The sequence below is a fragment of the Lepisosteus oculatus genome, chromosome 3 (genome assembly GCF_040954835.1).
Source record: "Lepisosteus oculatus isolate fLepOcu1 chromosome 3, fLepOcu1.hap2, whole genome shotgun sequence".
In the NCBI taxonomy this organism is placed as follows: Eukaryota; Metazoa; Chordata; class Actinopteri; order Semionotiformes; family Lepisosteidae; genus Lepisosteus; species Lepisosteus oculatus.
Window position 1 is genome coordinate 47,635,399 of NC_090698.1, and position 20,200 is coordinate 47,655,598.

At 36.9% G+C, this 20,200-nt stretch overlaps 1 protein-coding gene across 5 annotated transcripts in view; it reads right to left on the reverse strand.

The window, feature by feature from the left end:
• pde4d (phosphodiesterase 4D, cAMP-specific) overlaps nucleotides 1-20,200 on the reverse strand; it is a 507,544-nt gene that overhangs the window by 178,267 nt on the left and 309,077 nt on the right. The window contains exon 1 of one of the 5 annotated variants that reach the window (XM_015367814.2): nucleotides 9,657-11,009. The exons of the other annotated variants lie outside the window; for them this stretch is intronic. Within the exon in view, the coding sequence (XP_015223300.2) occupies nucleotides 9,657-9,742 (86 nt within the window). The 5' untranslated portion in view covers nucleotides 9,743-11,009. Of the gene's footprint in view, nucleotides 1-9,656; nucleotides 11,010-20,200 lie in introns of those variants that run through there. 5 annotated transcript variants of the gene reach the window in all.

The window sequence follows — 20,200 nt, forward strand, 5'->3', positions numbered from 1 at the left end:
ACCGCAAGTTACTGGTAAATACCGCTAGTTATCGTAAATTCTCCTATAATACCGCAAGCAAAATAATAGTATCCGGAATTTCCGCAAGGTCTAGCTAATAAAGCTCAACCTCTCATGTTTGAGCTGTCGCCATCAAAGTCTTTAACGAAGATATTACTAATAGTATTAATAATGAATGACCTTGGACAAGCTGTAAACTCAAAGTATTGCCCTGGTCCACATTATTTTTTTCATTGACCGTCTTTGTAAAAGTAACACCACAGCATTTCGCAATCACACATTTGTTTCCAATCATGCAAAGTACAGTAATTTTTGAGAATCGATTCACCATGCCTTTCACATGCTGATAAAAGAGATTGATTTAGGAACATAAACATATTACCGTATGCAAACTGTACTGTATACAGTATGTATATGTATATTTAATGTCTTAACTGTGCCCGTTTAAGTATTGAATATTTATATGGAATTTTACCACTGAAGGGAAATCTTAATAGCTGAGCATAAAAAGAATAGGAGCATACTGTAACGCGTGTGGAGGCCATAAACGATATTAATTTTGGAACTTAAACATACATTATATGGCTGGTCTCGGTACTTTAAAGAAAACATACACACCAGTATTCCATTTCTCCCTAAACATTTTAAGCATCGAAGTCTTTAACTAACGTGATACCGGAGTCAACAAGCTTACTTTTAGAATTTGATTAAAAGGGAATATAATATGGAATTGCGTATCTAAAGAAATTAATAACGATATAATTAACTGCAATGGACATAAAAACTCCCTTGCTTTTAACAGAGCGTTCCATAATTTCTAACTAATAAAATTATTTAAACTGCGATACTTATCATTCAACCAGAGCTCGAAATATCACAAGGATCCTCTAGAGCACAGCAAAGACTGTATTAAAAGAATCGCGTATGTAAAGAAATTAATAAGATATAATTATATTTTTGTACTGCGACAGGGCTGTGTAGGGCTGTTTCACCACTCTCTTCATGTGACTCTATTCTTTTTTTCTGAACTGGGGAAAATCTGATCATGTTTCACTATAACAATAATAAATAACATTGCCACACCCGGACTGTTAAACACGTCAAAGCCCATTGAGGAGCCGGGCGCAATAATTGTTTTGTCCCTTTATTTACTGATCTACATTAATTACAGAAATCGAGTTCCTGCTCTTTGCAGATAACTTGGTCCTGCTGTCGCCCACAGAACAGAGGCTGCGGCAGAACCTGGCACTGCTGGAGCAGCACTGTCAGACCTGAGCGCTGACAGTCAATCTGGACAAGACCAGAGTTATGGTTTTCCAGAAAAAAAGCCAAACCTCCCTTAGTCTTCCTGAAATTGTCGGATTATGAGTGAATAAAAGCATCTTATTAAAAACACATTTGCGTTTGTTTGGGAGCTATATTATGTATTTTTCATATGTAAGATATAATGATGTGTTCCCGCTTACGCATCGCACGACTTTAAAAGCTAGAAAAACAGGTTTCGATTCACATTATCTGGTGAGCCTTGTTTTGTCAAAGGACAGCACAAAAAAAACAGACAATACACAGGGGGGGAGGGCAAGTGAGAGGGAGAGTTTTTTACCCTCTGTCAAAAAAAAACAAATCACCCGGGGCAGAGACTCTGGGGGGATCATTGTGTGGTACAGAACGGGGCTCAGTCAATCCAAACAAGTTCAGCGCTGATTCAGTTTTAAAAAAACTACAACGGACATAAAAACTCCCTTGCTTTTAACAGAGCGTTTCATAATTTCCAACTATGAAATGTATTTAAACTGCGACACTTATCATTCAACCAGAGCTCGAAATATCACAAGGATCATCTAGAGCACAGCAAAGACTGTATTAAAAGTATACTAGTGACAACTTGTATACTTTAGATCTTTTTTTCTGAACCGGGGAAAATCTGATCATGTTTCTCTATAACAATAATAAAAAACATTATTTTAAATATCACCTTTATGTGATATCACCTTAAGGACAGCACATACAAGGGTTAATTGCACAATGGACCAAGCAAAGAAATTTAAAATAGTCTTCTTTAGGTGTGAGGGCAGGAGTGGATCGCAGAAGGCATAATCAGCAAATTAGGGAAACAAAGAACAGGACAGGCGAGACGTTTATCCAGAGAGCGAGTGATCAGAAAAAGGAGCAGCTGTTACGCCCAGGTTTTACGCTCTCTCTCTGCTGAATGAATAAAAGAATTTTATTAAAAACGCGTTTGCGTTTGTCTGGGTATTTACTTTGTAATCTGTGGTTTACATCTACTGTATTGCTTTGAGATGCCACTTTTAAAGGTGATATGTAAAATAAAGTTTTTTATTATTGTTATAGAGAAACATGATCAGATTTTCCCTGGTTCAGAAAAAAAGACGGTTAAAATCTGTAATCTTTCCACTTGTATGTCATCTGAAAATACAAGAAGTTTCTGCTTTGTGTAAGGATGGTATCAAAAAGTAATCTAAGTGGTGAGAAAGCTGTACTCCTCAAAGCGCTTTACAGGATAAAAACAACAGCAATAGTGTTAAGCTGGGCAAACGATTTTTTTATAGAAATACAAAATGAGATATAATGATGTGTTCCGGCTAAGACATTAACGAGTACAACCCCCCTCTCTGCGGGAGTGCTGGCTGTGACGAATTAAACCGGTTTCACGGGTATTTTCAAAGTAGAAGGGGGCGAGATTTCCAGCGAAAGACACCTCCCCCTCCAAAGCCAAGGAAGTACAGTACTTACTAGTTATGAAAGCTAGGCTCCTCAATGAAATCGCTTTAACATGCTAATGCCTTGGTATAACAGTCCGGGCGTGGTAAGCTTCTAATGTCAACTCGACTCGATTGGAAGACAATGAACATATTCTAGCCCTAAATGAATTAATAGCAAACATGGTTTACATAAAATACATTTTTCCAAGAAAGTTTATAATAATACGATCTATGGTTGAAATCTGAGCCTAAATAAAAAGAAAAAGCATTTTCAGAGAGCAATCATGCTGTGTTTATATAGAAAAAGTGATTAGGTTTATGAGCAATAACTTATAATAACTTATAATAACTTATTTGTTTAAAACGCTATATAAAATAAAGTTTATAATTAATTTGCTGGACAGAGCGGTGAACATTATTACGGATAAGACAAAGATAACGATCCTGATCAGTTTAGAAATCTGTGTATGCTGTAAGGTTTTTACTTCTTAAACTTTTAAAATACACGTTTCGAATAGAAAGAAATCATCTTCATGGTACAGTATGTATAGCAAACCAGCACGTCTTTTTCCTCCAATCAGAGGGGTTAGACGCTCGGTTAAAAGCAAAGGAGATTGTCTGTTATAGTGGACATAAAAACAAGAGTTCACTGGCATTATATCCTAGAAGCCGTTTGCTGTAGACGTTTACTGTAAATCTTTCTACGACAGACCAACGAGTGCCCCTGTCGGTCAACCAATCACGTACCGCGGTACGTAGCCAATTACCTCCGGTACGTGTCTGTATCGCGCACTTTGAATGGAGGCATCTGTAAACCAAAGGGTATTTGAGCAGTTACAGTACATACTGTAGACAGCAGCAATGCGTGGTTTTAAGTTCTTAAGTATCCATGATCAGAGATAATGGTTTAATTAATCATTAAAAATTAGTTAAATGTAGCAGAGGTAAAACACAACCAAACAGCAATGTGACCTTAGAATAGAGGACTATAAAATGTGTGAAAACAATTCAGGTGGAAGGTCTCCATATGACTTCTCATGATGAGAAGACGTCTGCGGTCCTTGCTATGTTATCACATTGCATAAAATCTTGTTGTGTTTTATTTTTGACTGTACACATATAAAATTCAGTTGAAAATTTCTGCTAAGCTGAACTATGTGTAAAATTGGAGTGTTTGTGCTCTTGTATTAAAATAAAATATTGTATCATTTTCCTATCATTAACATTCTCTTCAGTCTTACTTTGACCTTGGTATTTGCTGCAGAATTGAAAAAATGATTTCAGCGTTTGAAAAGGCCAGATGTCTCGTGATTATTGTTATGGTTCAGCAATGCATTGAAACACCCAAGGCGATATTCTTTCAGACACAGTTGGTAATAGGTGACTTTGTCTCAGAAAAAACGTTCTTTACATTCATGTACTGTAGGTCTCTCCAGGATGTAAACAGATGGTTAATTTAGAATAGGGGGCAGGACTGGTTATATTAATACTGGGTCTGATAGACTACTGCATTACATTTCCCATTTCAAAATCTAAATCCTGGCACTAATTGTCTTCAACTAACAGAACTAAAATAATAAAGTGGGCTCCATCCGGTATACTAAATTATTTTAAGTACAACAAGAGTCAATAAGTGGTTGTTATGATTGGTTTTAAAAGAAGGAAACAAGAATATCCAAATGCTCAGCATCTTAGAAAAAAATAAAACACATTGTTTTGAAGCAGGGTTCTGTAACTCATTTGGCGCATGTCAAAATTAAGAACAGTAAATTGTGCTACCAAATGGTATGTTTTAGATAACATTTTAACATAATTTGCTTGAAAACATTACAACATTAGGCAAAAAATATTTATTTCACTGTTTATGTTGTTTTTCACTAAGCAAAGCAATAATTAAGGAGTGCTTTGCAACAATCAACATGCAGGGTATTCTTTTTATAATAACATCTAGCTGTTAAACTGTACTTGCACAACAATTTAAAACCCAGAAAAACACACAAGAAAAAAATCCTTCAGCTCCTTAAGATTTCCTTTTAGGTGCTCTTTGATGTGTTAATGTACTTATTACAAAATAACAAATGACCTTTTTAAACCAAAACAACCGCCTTTTGTTAACACACCTTAGTCATTTCCTACAGCAGGGTTACTTTATATTTCCTGGTTCCTAAATCATTAGATAGATGCAAAAAAACAACTGAAATGGTGATAGAATTGTTGGAGAAAAATGGCTTGTATCAGTATTTCTTATTGCACTGTAGTTATGGTAGCATGTGTTATGCTGAAGCTACAGTATATGTTAAACTATTACATACTGTAATAAACATACTGTAGCATGCTTTTCTTGAAGTTACATAACTTAATTTAATCACATAGAAAGTTAACTGTTGAAAACTATTGATAATTTGATATTGGTAAATGAGAAAACAATGAAGTAGTACATAATGATATTTAAATTAAATTTCTTCTCAATTTCCCCTGTGAATATAACAGTTAAATTCTGCTAATTGCTTTTTTTTAAAAAAATGCTTGTTTATGATAATTGGTTCAATTGCGTGGTATTTTATACAGAACATTTAACTAATTTATCTTGGCTTCTTAAATTACATTCTCATAAAATAAACACACAACAAAAAGCTTTGATGCATTGCAGGCAATGCAACTATCTACACAAATTTCACATTACTAGAGAAACAGGGAATATGATCTATTGAGAAATTACGGCAAAGTGACTCAAAGATGTCAGAAGACATTTTAAAAGCATCGAACTGACCTTTCCCTAGCTAGCCTTTGTTTCTACATTGCAAACTACAACACAAAACATTTATCCTGAGACCATGTTTCATCCTTTATTGAGATGTAACATTAAAAGTACATACTGTAAACTTTACATACTGTAACCTTAATGTTGATGTTTATGAAAGCTAGTGATACACCTGATGACCATTATCAAAATAAAGTCAAGGACTGATATAAAAATAATTAAGCACACATAAATGTATTTAAATTTATTAAATAACTTTAAAAATTATTTGCTGACGTTCAGCATCAGGAACTCAAAAGCAACAATCTACAGTAGTTTCAGTAGTTTCTACCATTTTACAAAAGTAGTTCACATTTTAAAAACATGATTTAAGATACAGTATGCTTCCATGTACTGCTTGATCTCCTGACTTACTATTCTAAGTTCAAGACCATGAAATCTACATTTAAGATTAGTTACCAGTATTGACTGTAATAAAAACATTATTCATTACTAAGATAATACTTTTATGTTTTCATTCTTTTATGTTTTAAAAACTTATTAGAGCCAAATGCAGTAGTTAACAATCTATTTATTGTATGTGCAAATTGGGTTATGTCCAAATTTTGAAATAAGTCATAATTTGTTATGGCTTAACAGTAATTTGTTAAGTTATGCATTTAGTGAAGTCAACTGAAAACCTAAATAAGATGAACAAGTAGATTCTGAAAATTCTATTCTACTGCCTAATTTCAACTTTACTATACTTTCTCTAAAAAGTAAAGTTAGACTTTTTAAGACACAAAAAACATGCTATATTTTCTTCAGTTCAGAAATAAAAATCGGGGTTTAAAATAACTAGATAGTAACATTTTATAGGGTATTGTAGTTTATTTACAATGTTTCAAATATAATGCAAGTTAGCCATTCATTTAAAGCAAAACTACTTATCTTATTGTCTGTCAAAACCAACACATTCCAGAATTTTGCTACATCCAGCTCTTTAATTACTTAACTGATAATCAGCAATTAAAGCAATGGGTAGCCAAATTATGAAATGAAGAGGTGATTAAATAATTTATTAAATAATTCATTTATTTAAATGTTTAATGAGTAAATGATTTCCACTATAAGTGAAGCCAGCCATGTCTACAATGGGTCAGCGTTCCTCATGTTGTCTTATTTTTTCCTGATGTTTAAAAGCCTAAAAGACTAAACTCACTTCATTTCGGAACAATGATGTGTTTTCAGGTACATTTTTAAATGACTTATAGTACATACTGTGTCGGTTTACTAATGTACACCATAGCTAGGGATCAATGCCATTGATGGAAAAAAGTTAAGATACAATACATATTTTTAGTTTATTATATCTAACTGATCAAATGAAAACATGTAAACTTAAACTCACATGGAATAAGGGTTAAAATATTCACTTTTTTTCTGGCCTGAATTGTTTAAATGATTTCAAGTGAAGTACTGTACACCTACCTTTTATAACTATTAGAAAGACCCATTTTAGGCTGTGCAGCATACTGTATGCAGGGCGAAAGCTCACAGTTATATCATTTCATAATGCAACTTGATGATAATCACCTACAGAAATACTAATGCCAAGTTATCTTTCATCCAGAGGTGTATCCTACTGACATTGCTCTCTGTAAAACTCTTCAGCAAGTGATGCTGGTGAGAAATAGTTCTTGAATGATAAGTACAGTCAAGTACAGTTTGCCAATAGGAGTGCTGCATATAAATGAAATGGAAAATGATTAAGAGGACTTACAGTAGCTTTGAAAACATAAACCTTGACATTTGTATATACTGTAGAGAATATACAAATGTTTCTAAGTAGCACTGTATGTCAGCTGTGTGTTTTATGTATTCTCAAAGATCATGCATTTTAACCTTTTTCACAGAATGTTCAAGACATTATATGGTGTAACATTATACAGTAGGGTGCACACTATATACTCTATAACTAACTTATATTCAGCATCCTAGTACCTGTAATGAGAGGCTGTGACTGTCAGTTTTTGATATACAAGGTTCTGCTTTACAAAGCAAATGGACACAAAATCTAAGCAGTTAGCCCTGTGCTAAAGCTCACCTTATTTTAAATAAACTCAAAAACCTGTACTGAAGATTCCTTATACAGTACATTCACTCTGTATGGCAGGGGAGTACCAAACATTGTTTAATGGGATTTTTCCTTGGACAGTTGTTTCCACTTGACAAATTTGGGAGTTTGATGCACAATAATAGTATCTATTTACAGTATGTCTAAAATGCTTTTGCATCTTTCTGGATGAAAAGACTTTACATGATAAGGATCATTCCTATAAAAAATGACCAGGATTATTTGTGTTGAATCACTGCACTATGTGGACTACAGTACATAATGTATACAGTATACTGTAGTTGTATTCACCTGAACCTGAACTGAAACACAGGATAAATCTATCCATTTTAAATGTAATTCTCATGGTGGGGGACACAGGATAAATTAAGAATTAAAGTAAGATTGAAAAAATAGTTTCTATAGTAGCTGTGGTTTTTTAACTGACCAATGCCTGTTTTCTTTTTAACTGAATGCATTAATATTTTAATATATGGTTACATAACAGTATAGAAACATCACAAATCCTCACTTTACAGCAAGCACTTGCAGCCATCTCATGACTGGCCAGGACATAGAGTATATTATTTGCCATTTCATTGAGGGAGATAGGAATGGTCCTCTAGTGTAAATCCTTTCATTTAAATAGTCATTATTTATTAATGTATTTCTCACTTTGCTTGTCATCACCTCATTGCAGTTATGAGATACTGTACATAACCCTTCATCAATTCAAGACATCTGCTTTGAGCAATTTTCTACCTGAATAATCATCTCTGTGACAAAATCCAAGTGTAACAAACTAGTTTTACAAAATCAAAGTGCTCTTTCAATTTAAGAAAATGATAATTCAAAGAATTCAGTTTAAATTAATGTAAATGAACTAGCTGAAAACACTCAAGATACACAGCATATGAGAATAACAGTAGTTTCCAGTGACATGTCACTGGAAATTAAAACAAAAAGCTGTGAGGAAAAGACCTTCATCAGTATATCACAAGGTATGACCATTATTGTTAGGGACTTTCTTTTATGAGTGCTTATCACTATTCAAAAATGCAGAAACAAAAATCTGTTGACTGCTCTGTGACACCAGAATACAGCAATACAATTTAGGATGACCTTTGGTGCCCTTAATGTTTTTTCAGCTGTTAAAATGTAAAATTTAAATAACAAATGAGATCTAAATGTGTCTCTCTTCTCAAAGTAGTTCATACATTACATTTCATTATATAAAAACATAAATAAATGATTTAAATCACTCTTTACAGTATTCATATACATTCATTATCGAATAAATAACTATTATTTATTAGGGGGGTTTGTTTACTAATTAAGCATGTTCACTAAAGTTAAACATTACATTATTATATTTCATGAACATATGTCATTGTGTATTTTATCTATTAATCTAGCTAAGATAGCTACACCTAAGATCTAAGATGCTAGATGTGCTACGTATTTATGTTTTTGTTGGTTTCTTTTGTCGAGTGTTGTAGATACAGTAGTCTTTGTTTTTCTTTAAATAAAGAAAATTCCAATGCACTAAACTTTAAACAGGGGCTTTAATGTCTGGTATTCACCTAGTGATGTGGAGGTTAATTACTGTAATTATGCAAGTCAAACAACATCCAGTACTTTTTTTATTTTTGGGGGACAAAAATACTGTGGGGTTCCTTAGTTGTGGTGTTGCGGTAACTTATACTCAATATTTGATTATTAACCATTGTACTGTTGCCATTACTGCTAATTGTGCATAGTCTAAATGCTTCACCTTTGTTTCTGTATTTTATTTATAATATTTTGCTCTGTATTTTCATTTGTGACTCATTTCATCTCACAAGTAATAATCCATTACAATGAACAAACCATTGAATGTACTCAAGGAAATATGTGACACCAACAATAAATACTGTAGAACACTATCTGATAAGAACTTCCTTAAAAACAACTGCTGCAGAAATGATGGAGGCCCAAACTAAAAGTAAACCACACACAATTTCAATATTTTCCATAAAATATTCCTACATTTCCTTACAGCATGCAATTTAAAGAAAACGTTACGTCATTCACTCACCATATCCAGGAATGCCTCCTGAAAGGGAAATTATTCACGTGCATCATTTTTTTCTGTCTTCCCACATGAGTATTTCCAGGCTTCATTTAGTTGGGATGTGTTAGCAAAACAAAAACCTGCCTACTGTATATGCATTCTGAAAACCCAGCGGAAATTAAAAAATGATGTGAATCTCTTCATTTCTCTTCAGAGCTGTCAAATGTCCTCCAAAAGAAACAAGACATGTAAACAAAGTTGCAAACTATATATCCCATAAGTTTAAGCCATTCTGGCTACAATAACAGTGCTTTCAGTATGTTAAGTCTTTACCTCCAACTCTGCAAAACTTGGACCTTTAATGCAAAAAACATTAACAGCTGTTCAGTACAAATTAAGGCGAGTGAAAAGTAAGCCAATCCAGGTGTATATAAGGCGTGTACAAAACCCCATGAAAAAATAGATAAGTTGTTCTTTCCGTCTATGTTACAGAGATGTTTTGTAGTAGTATAAAAGAAATGTCAACCCAAGATTAGTAGCCGTATCTTGTTGATGCCTTTTTCTTGGTATTCTTCCGGCAAGGATTTCAAACTCCTTCTGCCACATTTTCATTGCAAGCTCCAACTATTTTCTCATGGCATCAGCATCCTTCCTCAAGCCCCAGGAGTAGAAACAAAGGTCTCAGATGAGCTGTGTAAAAGCATGTTCAATGTATTTCCTCTGGAAAGTACTTAAAGGTGCTACGTCTCTTCTGTCCCAAACCCGCGAGGTGCAGTCTGTTGCCATCCAGAGGTGTGTGCATATGAGTGGTTTATTTTTCTTGCTGCCTTCTTCTTTGCAGTCATTTGTATTCCCTAACCCTATAATACGCCAGCTTGCTCTCTTAGTGTACAGCAACTAAGCTATTGATCCTCTTAGCGCAGACAGCTCTTATTAATTCATCATTGCACTCCGACTACCAAGAGGAGGGTAGGCAGGGTTGAAAGAGAAAATAATAATTTCAATAATTGAAGACAATGAAGTTAAATGTCATCTGAGGACCACTTCCCTACCGTCCTTTCTCCCTTTTCTCCACTTCAGCTCCCCAACAGTTGTCATCACTCTTGATCCTCAACTGCCTATGAGGTCTTGTGACTGCAGTAGCGTGGATTGTCCAAAGACCCCCCCTCACACACCCCTAGCCGTGTGTTCAGAGGAGTGGCACACACAAACACAGACACGCTTCCAAACACACACCCTCACTGAGCCTAAGCTCACTTTTCAAAGCCCAGACCCGGCACGGAACATATTCCTCCAGCAGATCATTCTAGCCATCTCAAGCAGTTTTTTTTTTTGTCAGTTCTTACAGTTGACTCAGGCCACTCACATACTGTTGAACTGTGCAATTACTATGCTGCAGAACCAGCTCCCGGCTGCAGTGTGTGTGTGTAATCATCAAGGGGCCTCTTTAGGTAGGTTCCACTCAGGCAACACATTGTGCCCTGTAACAAGCCACTGGTGAATGAGAGGTCAGAATCTGCTTTGTTTCTAATAATTTATTTCTCGGGATTTTAATTCTAAATTTGGCGGTCAATGCAAAATATAAAAATGAAGCACTTCAGACAATTGAGGTCAACGTGCTTGTTTTTTAAAAAAGAAAACAAAAGCAACACGATCTACAACAAAAAAGCTTGTGTAATGTATAACAGTTTGAATTCAACATCTCCCCAAATGCTGCTGGATTATGTTTTTACCCCTGCAATGAATTAATGAAAAAAATAATGTGTTGTGCCAACAAGACCTCAAATGTAAAATGACTTCTCAGTTTTAAAAATCACTTCAGTTAACTATGAGCTATGCAATTAGGACATAACATTGCACATTTTTTTTTTGGAGTGGCATTTTGCCACATGATATAGTACTATTGTTTATTTTCAGGACTACACTTAAGATCTTTAAAGTGCTTTGCTGCTTCTTTAGAGTAATGCTGCCACAATACCCTGAAAGACCCCTAAGAGCATTGTTCATGCCATTTTAGGACAAGAAGGAAATTGTAAACAGTCAACTTAAATCATCACCGTCTGGTATTATCTTTACAATTATTTATAGTGTATGTATGTGAAATACATATGAAATTTTATATTAAGTAAGAACCATGAAAAAAACCACCACATTTTTTGCCAGTTCATAAATCCTGAAATATTACAAGGCTATTTTTTATTAAACTACCTTGACACCCAAAACCATCAACAATTTTATCCAGAAGAGACAGAACAGGGTGAGATTCAACGTGCATTTTTCAATCAATATAAATAGGAACATCTCACCACAATAGATAAATTGGTCTGCCACGAGATCATCTGTAGGTTAAAATTATCACTCACATCCTTTGACTTTTACCTGCTTGGCTAGGGTACATAAATTAGAATTAGCAGAAAGGGTTTTCATCATGAAACCAAAGGGATGCAAAAAGTCAGTCTCATAGCTACTATTCTGTGTGACTTTCATACAAAATCCTTTTTGTTTATAAAGTATATAAGACATATAAAGTCCTCACTCATTACAAGCTAATACAGAAATCAGCAGTTTGTTCCTTTCTTCACTTCTGTGGAAGTACTTACAATTAATTGATTTTGTAATTATACTGTGTATAATTATGCTGTGAAATTATTTTATTATTGTTGATTGGAAATTCTGTATGAATGAACTTCTTAGAATGTTTGCTATTAAAAATACATTAATTGAATAATTCCCAAGAAAGATAACTTACATCTTAATGGAAGTATAATTAACCTCACACATTGCATTCCACCCCTAACACTGAACAAGAATCTAACATTGAAAAAGATCAGACAGTGTAATATTTAACTTGGCTGAGGGATCAGTGCTGCAGTTTAAAGGGAAATACAGTAAGTGAGACTGGCATGCAAGCTTTCCTATTGTATCCCAAAATGTCCAGTGTTCTCCATGCCGATGGGTTCAACAATCATGTCAAAGTGAAAGGAATAATAATATTATTTAACTAGAAGAAAGCTTCTTGTTCTTGCTTGTTGTATTGGATGGGTGGTTGGAAGGGTGGTATTTTATAAAACAATAAGGATATGGTTATAATTTCTGTTGCAGTGGTCTCTCCAATCTTGCTTAGCACCTGCTATAAATTCTTTAGGATTCTTCTTTGACATTGTATGACATCCTCAGATCCCAATTTCCTCTTCTGATTTGTACTCATGTTCATAAACATGAATATCTAGGCTCAGTTCTAGATTAATTAATTAAGCACTCCACAATACAAGTGGAGTATTTCAGTTTACTCCATGTTGCCCAACACCATTCTCACTTCATTAATCACTTTTTGCTAATATAATCAGGTGCTGGAGTATTCTTCCCGTGATTCTTCCATTGCTTCATAACTGCTCACTGATGTGATTAGTTTAACTCACCCAAAGCTGCTCTTTAAACTTTGCTTGCTGACTTTCCCATGTGCATGCTCTTCACAAAACCACTAATTTGTTTCTTTCCTACAAAACAGGCTGATCCTGTTTGAGCAGTGACACTTCTCCATCTTCATTAATTACCACTTGCATCCCTGACACAACGGTAGCCAGAGCTGTTCACTCTCTGAGAACACACACCTGTCTGCTGATGGTATAGTCAGGGAGAATCTACAATCCCTTTACTCAGTTATGGGGAGAAGATGTCCAGGTACCTTTCCAGGTGACGCCCTGCTCCTCCGGGTACTAATGGTTCCCATCAGCCCTGGTTCCCAAACCCTGTTTCTTGGCAGTGCCCTTTGACCCCCTTAACCCTTGCAAACAAACCTCTCTCTTCAGCCTGTCTGTCCAGCACTTGTAATGCCTTTCAGTATAGCCTAAGTTATATTTTCTAAGCATCCATTGCTTGCTGAGTCCCACAAGCCTGTTAGCCAGCTTATCTCATTGTCACTGGGGCTCTCATCTCCTTCCTCTCATGCTTGAGCCTAGAAGACACATACTGAAACATTTTCCTGTCTGGCTGTTCCTACACACTTTCCATTTAGTCCAGAGGAGTGGCTAGTTCCACTCTGAGCCTGTCCTTCCTGTTCCTGTTTGTCACGATCGCTACTCCTCCTCTTAAGGGCGCTCCAGCCCTTCCTTGTTCTGCCCCATTACCTGCACCTGTTTCTGTTTTCCGTTCCCCCTTAAAAGCCAGACACAGATGTCACCCGAGGTTCCTCATTGAATCTCGTTTCGTGAGAACCCGGGGTCCTGCTGCATCTGGCTCCATTATGCTTTTAACCTTCTGTTCCTGATTCCCCTCCCTTCGCCGGTCCCGACCCGGTTCATGGTTTTAATCCCCTGGATGGATCTCCTGGCCTTGGACTTTAGCTTCTGTCTTGGATTCCCCGTTTGGATTTCTACATGGATTGTTCGCCTCTGACTCACTTACCATGGACACCTGCACCCCTTGGACACACCCCCTGTCTCCATACCCTCTCCTGCATGACTTTTCCCCACTGTTTCCTCACTAAACTGCATAGGGCCTGGAAAGAACTGTTTGTGACACTGTTCTTTCACCTCATGGAATCTTCCACCCTCTGGATGCCAATATTCAATCAAACCATATCTGTCTGACTTTTCTCCAAAATAGGTGGCTTCCTCTCAATGCTGCCTCTCACAGTCTCATACATACAGTAGGTTCTCTGATCCTCAGTAAGAGCAATCATGATAGCAGCATGGACATAGAGCAGCTTTTGTGAATGCAAATGAGAGAATGCTGAGGAAGTGAACTTAAGTACTGTACAGTATATGTTCTTTCTGAAGGTTTTATTAAGAAATCCAATCATAAGGTAACGTGTATGGAAAATCAGCTGATGGAAGTAGCATGAAGATTAAATAGCAAACACTGTATTTGTCACAGATGTCGGAAGGGCATGCCGAGCAGCAAAAAAGACCCTATGCATAGCAGAAAAATGGGGGTTAACCCGGGTTCAGGAGGTCAGGCGATGTTGGCTAGAAACCTATGCCCTCAGGCAGCGGAGGAGATGGCCTGGTGCTAGGCAAGTCTCAGGACATCCGAACCCTCAATGCTGAGCCAGGAGGAAAGGGTGACCCGGAAATATGTAGCTCCAAACAAAGACAAACCGGAAGGACAAGCAAAGCACAGGAGCTCCCTCTAGCTATAGAGGGCGTGACCGTATTTGAATTATGATGGGGGTTGTTCTGGTGAAAATATAAGGTCCATCCATCTGATACTCTTTAGTTTGTTTAGTTTCATTTCTAATTTACAATATAAGCCCCAATTTAAGCAAAATTAAACAAATCAAAATAAAATCCACTCCATAAAAAGGAAACTGCAACTCCTAGAATATTGAGTTTAGTTTAGAATACAAACCTTAGGTATTTCAACTCTGTTTTTTTTTCCTCTTCCTGAAGTTAGTGCCAAGTATTTTTTATCTGTATGAGATAAGATAGGTCACATTTTTCACATAGGAACTTGAGATAAATTCTTTGTAAAGTAAAAGTGATAGATACTCAAGTACTTCAAAATACTAAAAAGTGATTGACTGAAGCGATAGACAAAGTGAAAATTGATTTAGGTAATTCCTGTGCACAGTCAACCTTTTGATTTGCAGAGAAAAATTAAAATGTGTAAAAAAAGTTTGAGTGAAATTCATTATTCATCTTTTCTGCACACTCTTTTCTGTAATTAATACAATGTGAATACAAAAGCATACAGTAGCATAATGGATACAGTATATACACTAAAGGAGAATTCCTTAACTTTTGCTGAAAGAGATGTCCCTAAAATGGTTATGAAATTTCGATTGCAACACTTTTTGCAATTTACAGTATGAAACAGATCTTATAAGTTGGAAGATCACCATTCCAGAACAGAATGACTCACAGTTGATTTAGTAAAAAATCAGCTGTTGTTAATATTTAGCGTTTGTAAATTTAGTTCAACAGAAAAAAACGTACAAACATTAGTTTATATACTCTATATACTGTACATTATATGTGTATACTGTATGTGTTTCTTTATTCTTGAAAGTTAGAAATAAATTCCAAAATCTAATTTAAGTTGAATTTTATAAGAAAATGAACCCATGCTTTCTATGGTGCACAAATGTATTGGACAAATTTACATTATATGGATAATATGTCAGTGCAATTTACAGTATGTATTGGAAATGTCCTTTCTGTTTTCTGAATCAGTTCAGAAAAATGGATAACTGGATTGTATTCCATTCTAAAATCCTGAGAGGTTCTGAATATTTTCCATTGTTTTCATGTTTCAATTGATTTGGTCAAATTGATTTCATAGGAAGAGACAGGGTAAGTATTTTAGACCCTTCATTTTATAGTAAATTCTAGAAGGTTTTTCAATATCTATTGAATATCCACTAACACATGTTTCCTTCAAAATGTTTTTGGTTGTTGTTTAAAAAGTTTAATTTTGCTCTCCTTCTGGTGTCTCTCTCTCTGGGGTTATATATTTCAGGGTCTCTCATTCACCTTCACTCAGCATGGACGTTCAGATGTCCTGAAACCCGCCTAGCATCCAGGTCGCTTCACGTCCGCTGCCTGAGGGCATTGGTTTCTATACGACTCCTGAACTGCTGAGCCTGTGCTACTCCCCCATTCCGCCGCTATGCATTTTGGGTCTTTTTCCACTCTCCTGCCTCTCCACGGTTTGTTCCTTCCAACATCCGTGACAGAATGCTGAGCCTCCTACTGACCCCGCGCGCAGCACTTTTTTGTTTTGCCGCAGTTTTTTTTCTCTGGGCCTTTTTTTCTCTCAGGTCTCCTATTCTAATTGCAGGGTGCTTTTTCCGTCTCCTGTGCCTGTGAGCGGGCTGCGGCCTGGCTTTCCTCGGGTTGTCATTCCGGCATCCATGATTGAATGTTGAGCTGGTCCTCCTATCCCCATTGCTGGATATCACTCCACGGTCATCCGTGCCTGTGAGCGGGCCGTGTGCCTGGCTTTTCTCGGGTTGTCCACTCCGATACCAGTGATAGAATGTGAACGTGCCTATTGCCCAGTCTGCTGTATTTTTACCGGGTTTTTCTGTTTTTATTCTTGTTTTTTGCTTGGTGTTTTGATTTTTCACTTCCAGGTTTCCCCTTCTGTCTGGTCCCCCTGACTCCTGTGGTGTGGAACTCTTGGTTCCTATCTGTTTATTCTGGTTTGTTACCCTGGTCTCCCAGGTTTATTTCTGTTGTTGTTTGTGCTTGTGTACTTTTTTCTCTCCCGTACTCTACCTGACCCTCCCTTCCTCTACCCAATAAAGGTTTACACCCTGGAGGAGGGGGCAGCTCTCAGCTCTGGACTCCCAGAGGTTTCCTTTCAGTTAAATGAGGTTTTTCCTCCGCCCAGTGCTGTGCAGCTCACTTATTTGTATGGGCGTCAGGAGACGCCCATGAAGGGGGGGGGGTACTGTCACGCCCTCTGCAGCTAGAGGGCGCTCCTACTCTGTCCTGTCCCTAGTTTCCTGTGCTTTGCTCTCCTTCCGGTGTCTCTCTCTCTGGGGCTATATATTTCCGGGTCACTCATTCACCTTCGCTCAGCATTGAGGTTCGGATGTCCTGAAATTGGTTTCTATACGACTCCTGAACTGCTGTGCCCAAGCTAATCTCCCATTCCACCGCTACATATATGGGTCTTTTCCCACTCTCCTGCCTCTCCATGGTTCGTTCCTTTCAACATCCGTGACAATTACCCACTCGGTTCTTGGTATTATTATTAGTTTTTCTGTTACTTCCTATCTGACAATAAGGTACTAAAATCATGGTAACATTTTAAACTAATACTGCACACATTAATAAAAAATTCAGACTGAATATCCCTAGAAAATCACCTGAATATCTCAGACAACTCTTAATTTGCAACAATTAATACTTCATAACAGTATGTACAGTACTGTATATATTTGCTACAAAAACAGGATATTGTTATTATGGCAATAATAAACCTCCCATTGTCATCATTATTATTATAGACGATTGTGAGCTATCAGACTTTATAGAAGAGCCTAGGAGTAAAAAAAAAGCACATGAATCACCTGTGCTTTGCTGTCAGCAACAGACCTTGCAGATGACACAGCAGATCAAGGTATCCCCTGCCAGCCCATCCCTGTCAACACTGTGCCAGGTGGCCCCAATCCAGCCACTGCCAGGAAAATCCTGTATATTAATACCAACATTCGCTTTGCTATAGGTCTTATACTCCACTCTGAGCAGAGCCTATGACTGGATAAATTCTGTGGGCAATTAAAATTAAGAATATATACTGTATATATATACAGTAGTTCAGGTGTGTAGCTGCGTCAGCATGCTTAGGCTGTAAAGTAACAAGTAATAGGTTTAGGTTTATTCCATGTTGAAAAGAGAAGAAAGAAAACACAATGTTTCGGCCATGGAGGCTTCTTCAGGTGCTCACACAAGAAATTTTGTGTTTTCTTTCTTCTCTTTTCAGCATGGAATAAACTTAAACTTGTTCGTTTGCAGCCTACACATGCTGACGCAGCTATCCACCTGAACTACTAAAGCCTACACCTGTTGCGACCCATTATGTCTTCCTCAAAATCTTTTTCTAGATCTCTTCGTCATACCTTCTCCTTCCTCACAGGGCCACTTGCCCCCTTCTCTCACTAAACCAGAATTCCCTCACACCTGAAGAAGGCTCTACGGCTGAAACATTGTGTTTTCTTTCTTCTCTTTTCAGCATGGAATAAACCTATTACTTGTTCATATACTGTATATACACAGTATATCAGTATATATCCTTCTGTGTACAACTCTCTCTGCCATCCACAGCCTTCCTTTTACTGACAAGCACTTTCTTAATGTTATAGACTGGAAGAAATTATCTTTAGTTTATTACCTAGAGAGACTCATGCTTAGTCAAGTGTACTGTATTTCACTGTGAGCTGACCATTACCCATTGTTTTACAGAAAATGGAAAATTGCTATAACTCCTCCACTCCTCCCGTCCCCAATTCCCAAATCGTTAAGACTTGGGCGGCTTTAAAAATAGCATTCATTTAAAGTTATGCAACAGCAAAGAATTTTCAGTTTCTGTAAAGGGTAGTAGCTGCTATCTTCTCCGGGAAGCTGTCAGAAGCAATTGTGTAATTGCTGGATGATTTGAAGGATGTCAAGTGCTGTCATCACAGGTTATTGCAGTACACAGTCACACAGTGAAGCTCTGATAAGGGAGAAGGGTCAAAATTCCAGGTCATTTGATGTGCCAGACCTGTCAGCTGGAGATTTGCCTGCTTTTTTACAGCTCTAAGAAGAAAAGTATTTGAATTCGGTGGAACCTTTTGTTTATTAAACACAAAACACATCCTGGTTAGATTCCTATACATGGTACAGTTATTTAGTTTTTTACACATTTGATATTATTAGCATTTTGAATGTGTATCTTCCACAGAAAATATTATATTGTATTATTAAACAGAAACTGCGTTTCAACAATCTTTATAACTCTATCTCTGAACCTCTTCACCAGAAATTACAATCGGTTTTATGCTTTTTCCCTCTTAATTACAAACTGGTAAGATAATTTCGGTTTATTTACAGTTTAAACACCTACATACTTCGGTCTGGCTAGGGTGCAATTTACTCCCAACACCAAGCATTATTCTGAACATTGTGTGTATAATGAGATAGGAGACAAATTCATCACTTGCAGTAAAAGGTATCACTTGAAGTGGAAGCAATAATTAAACCCATCCTGGACTAGATACCCGCTGAGACTTGATCAGACAAAATGATAAATCATATTATTAGAAAATGGAAAAACACTTCTTTATCCAAATTGCTAGGCAAATTTCTTCCAGCAGTTTGAACAATAAAACATGAAGAAGTCCTTTTCAAAATGTCTTAAAATATGCTTCATTCATATGAAATGTACAGTATAACTAAACACTTAGGCATTTTTCTACTTAATTTTGGTAAGATAATAATTGCTTACACTTATATAGCGTTTTTCTGGATAGTCCACTCAAAGTGCTTTACAGGTAATGGGGACTCCCCTCCACCACCACCAATGTGCAGCATCCAACTGGATGATGCGACAGCAGCCATAGTGCACCAGAACACTCACCACACATCAGCTATTTAGTGGGGAGGAGAACAGAGAAATGAAGCCAATTCATAGAGGGGGATTATCAGGAGGCCATGATTGGTAAGGGGCAATGGGAAATTTGGCCAGGATGTAGGGGTTACACCCCTACTCTTTTCGAGAAACGTCCTGGGATTTTTAATGACCACAGAGAGTCACGACCTCGGTTTTACATCTCATCCGAAGGACAGCGCCTGTTTACAGTATAACGTCCCCGTCACTATACTGGGGCATTAGGACCCACATGGACTGCAGGGTGAGCGCCCCCTGCTGGCCCCACTAACACCTCTTCCAGCAGCAACCTTAGTTTTTCCTAGGAGGTCTCCCATCCAGGTACTGACCAGGCTCCCACCTGCTTAACTTCAGTGGGTTGCCAGTTGTGAGTTGCAGGGTGATATGGCTGCTGGCTGTAATTCATCTTGTAGAAAATAAAATTGTAAAATTTCCCAGCCATGTGCAATAGTTTTATAGTTAAGATATTT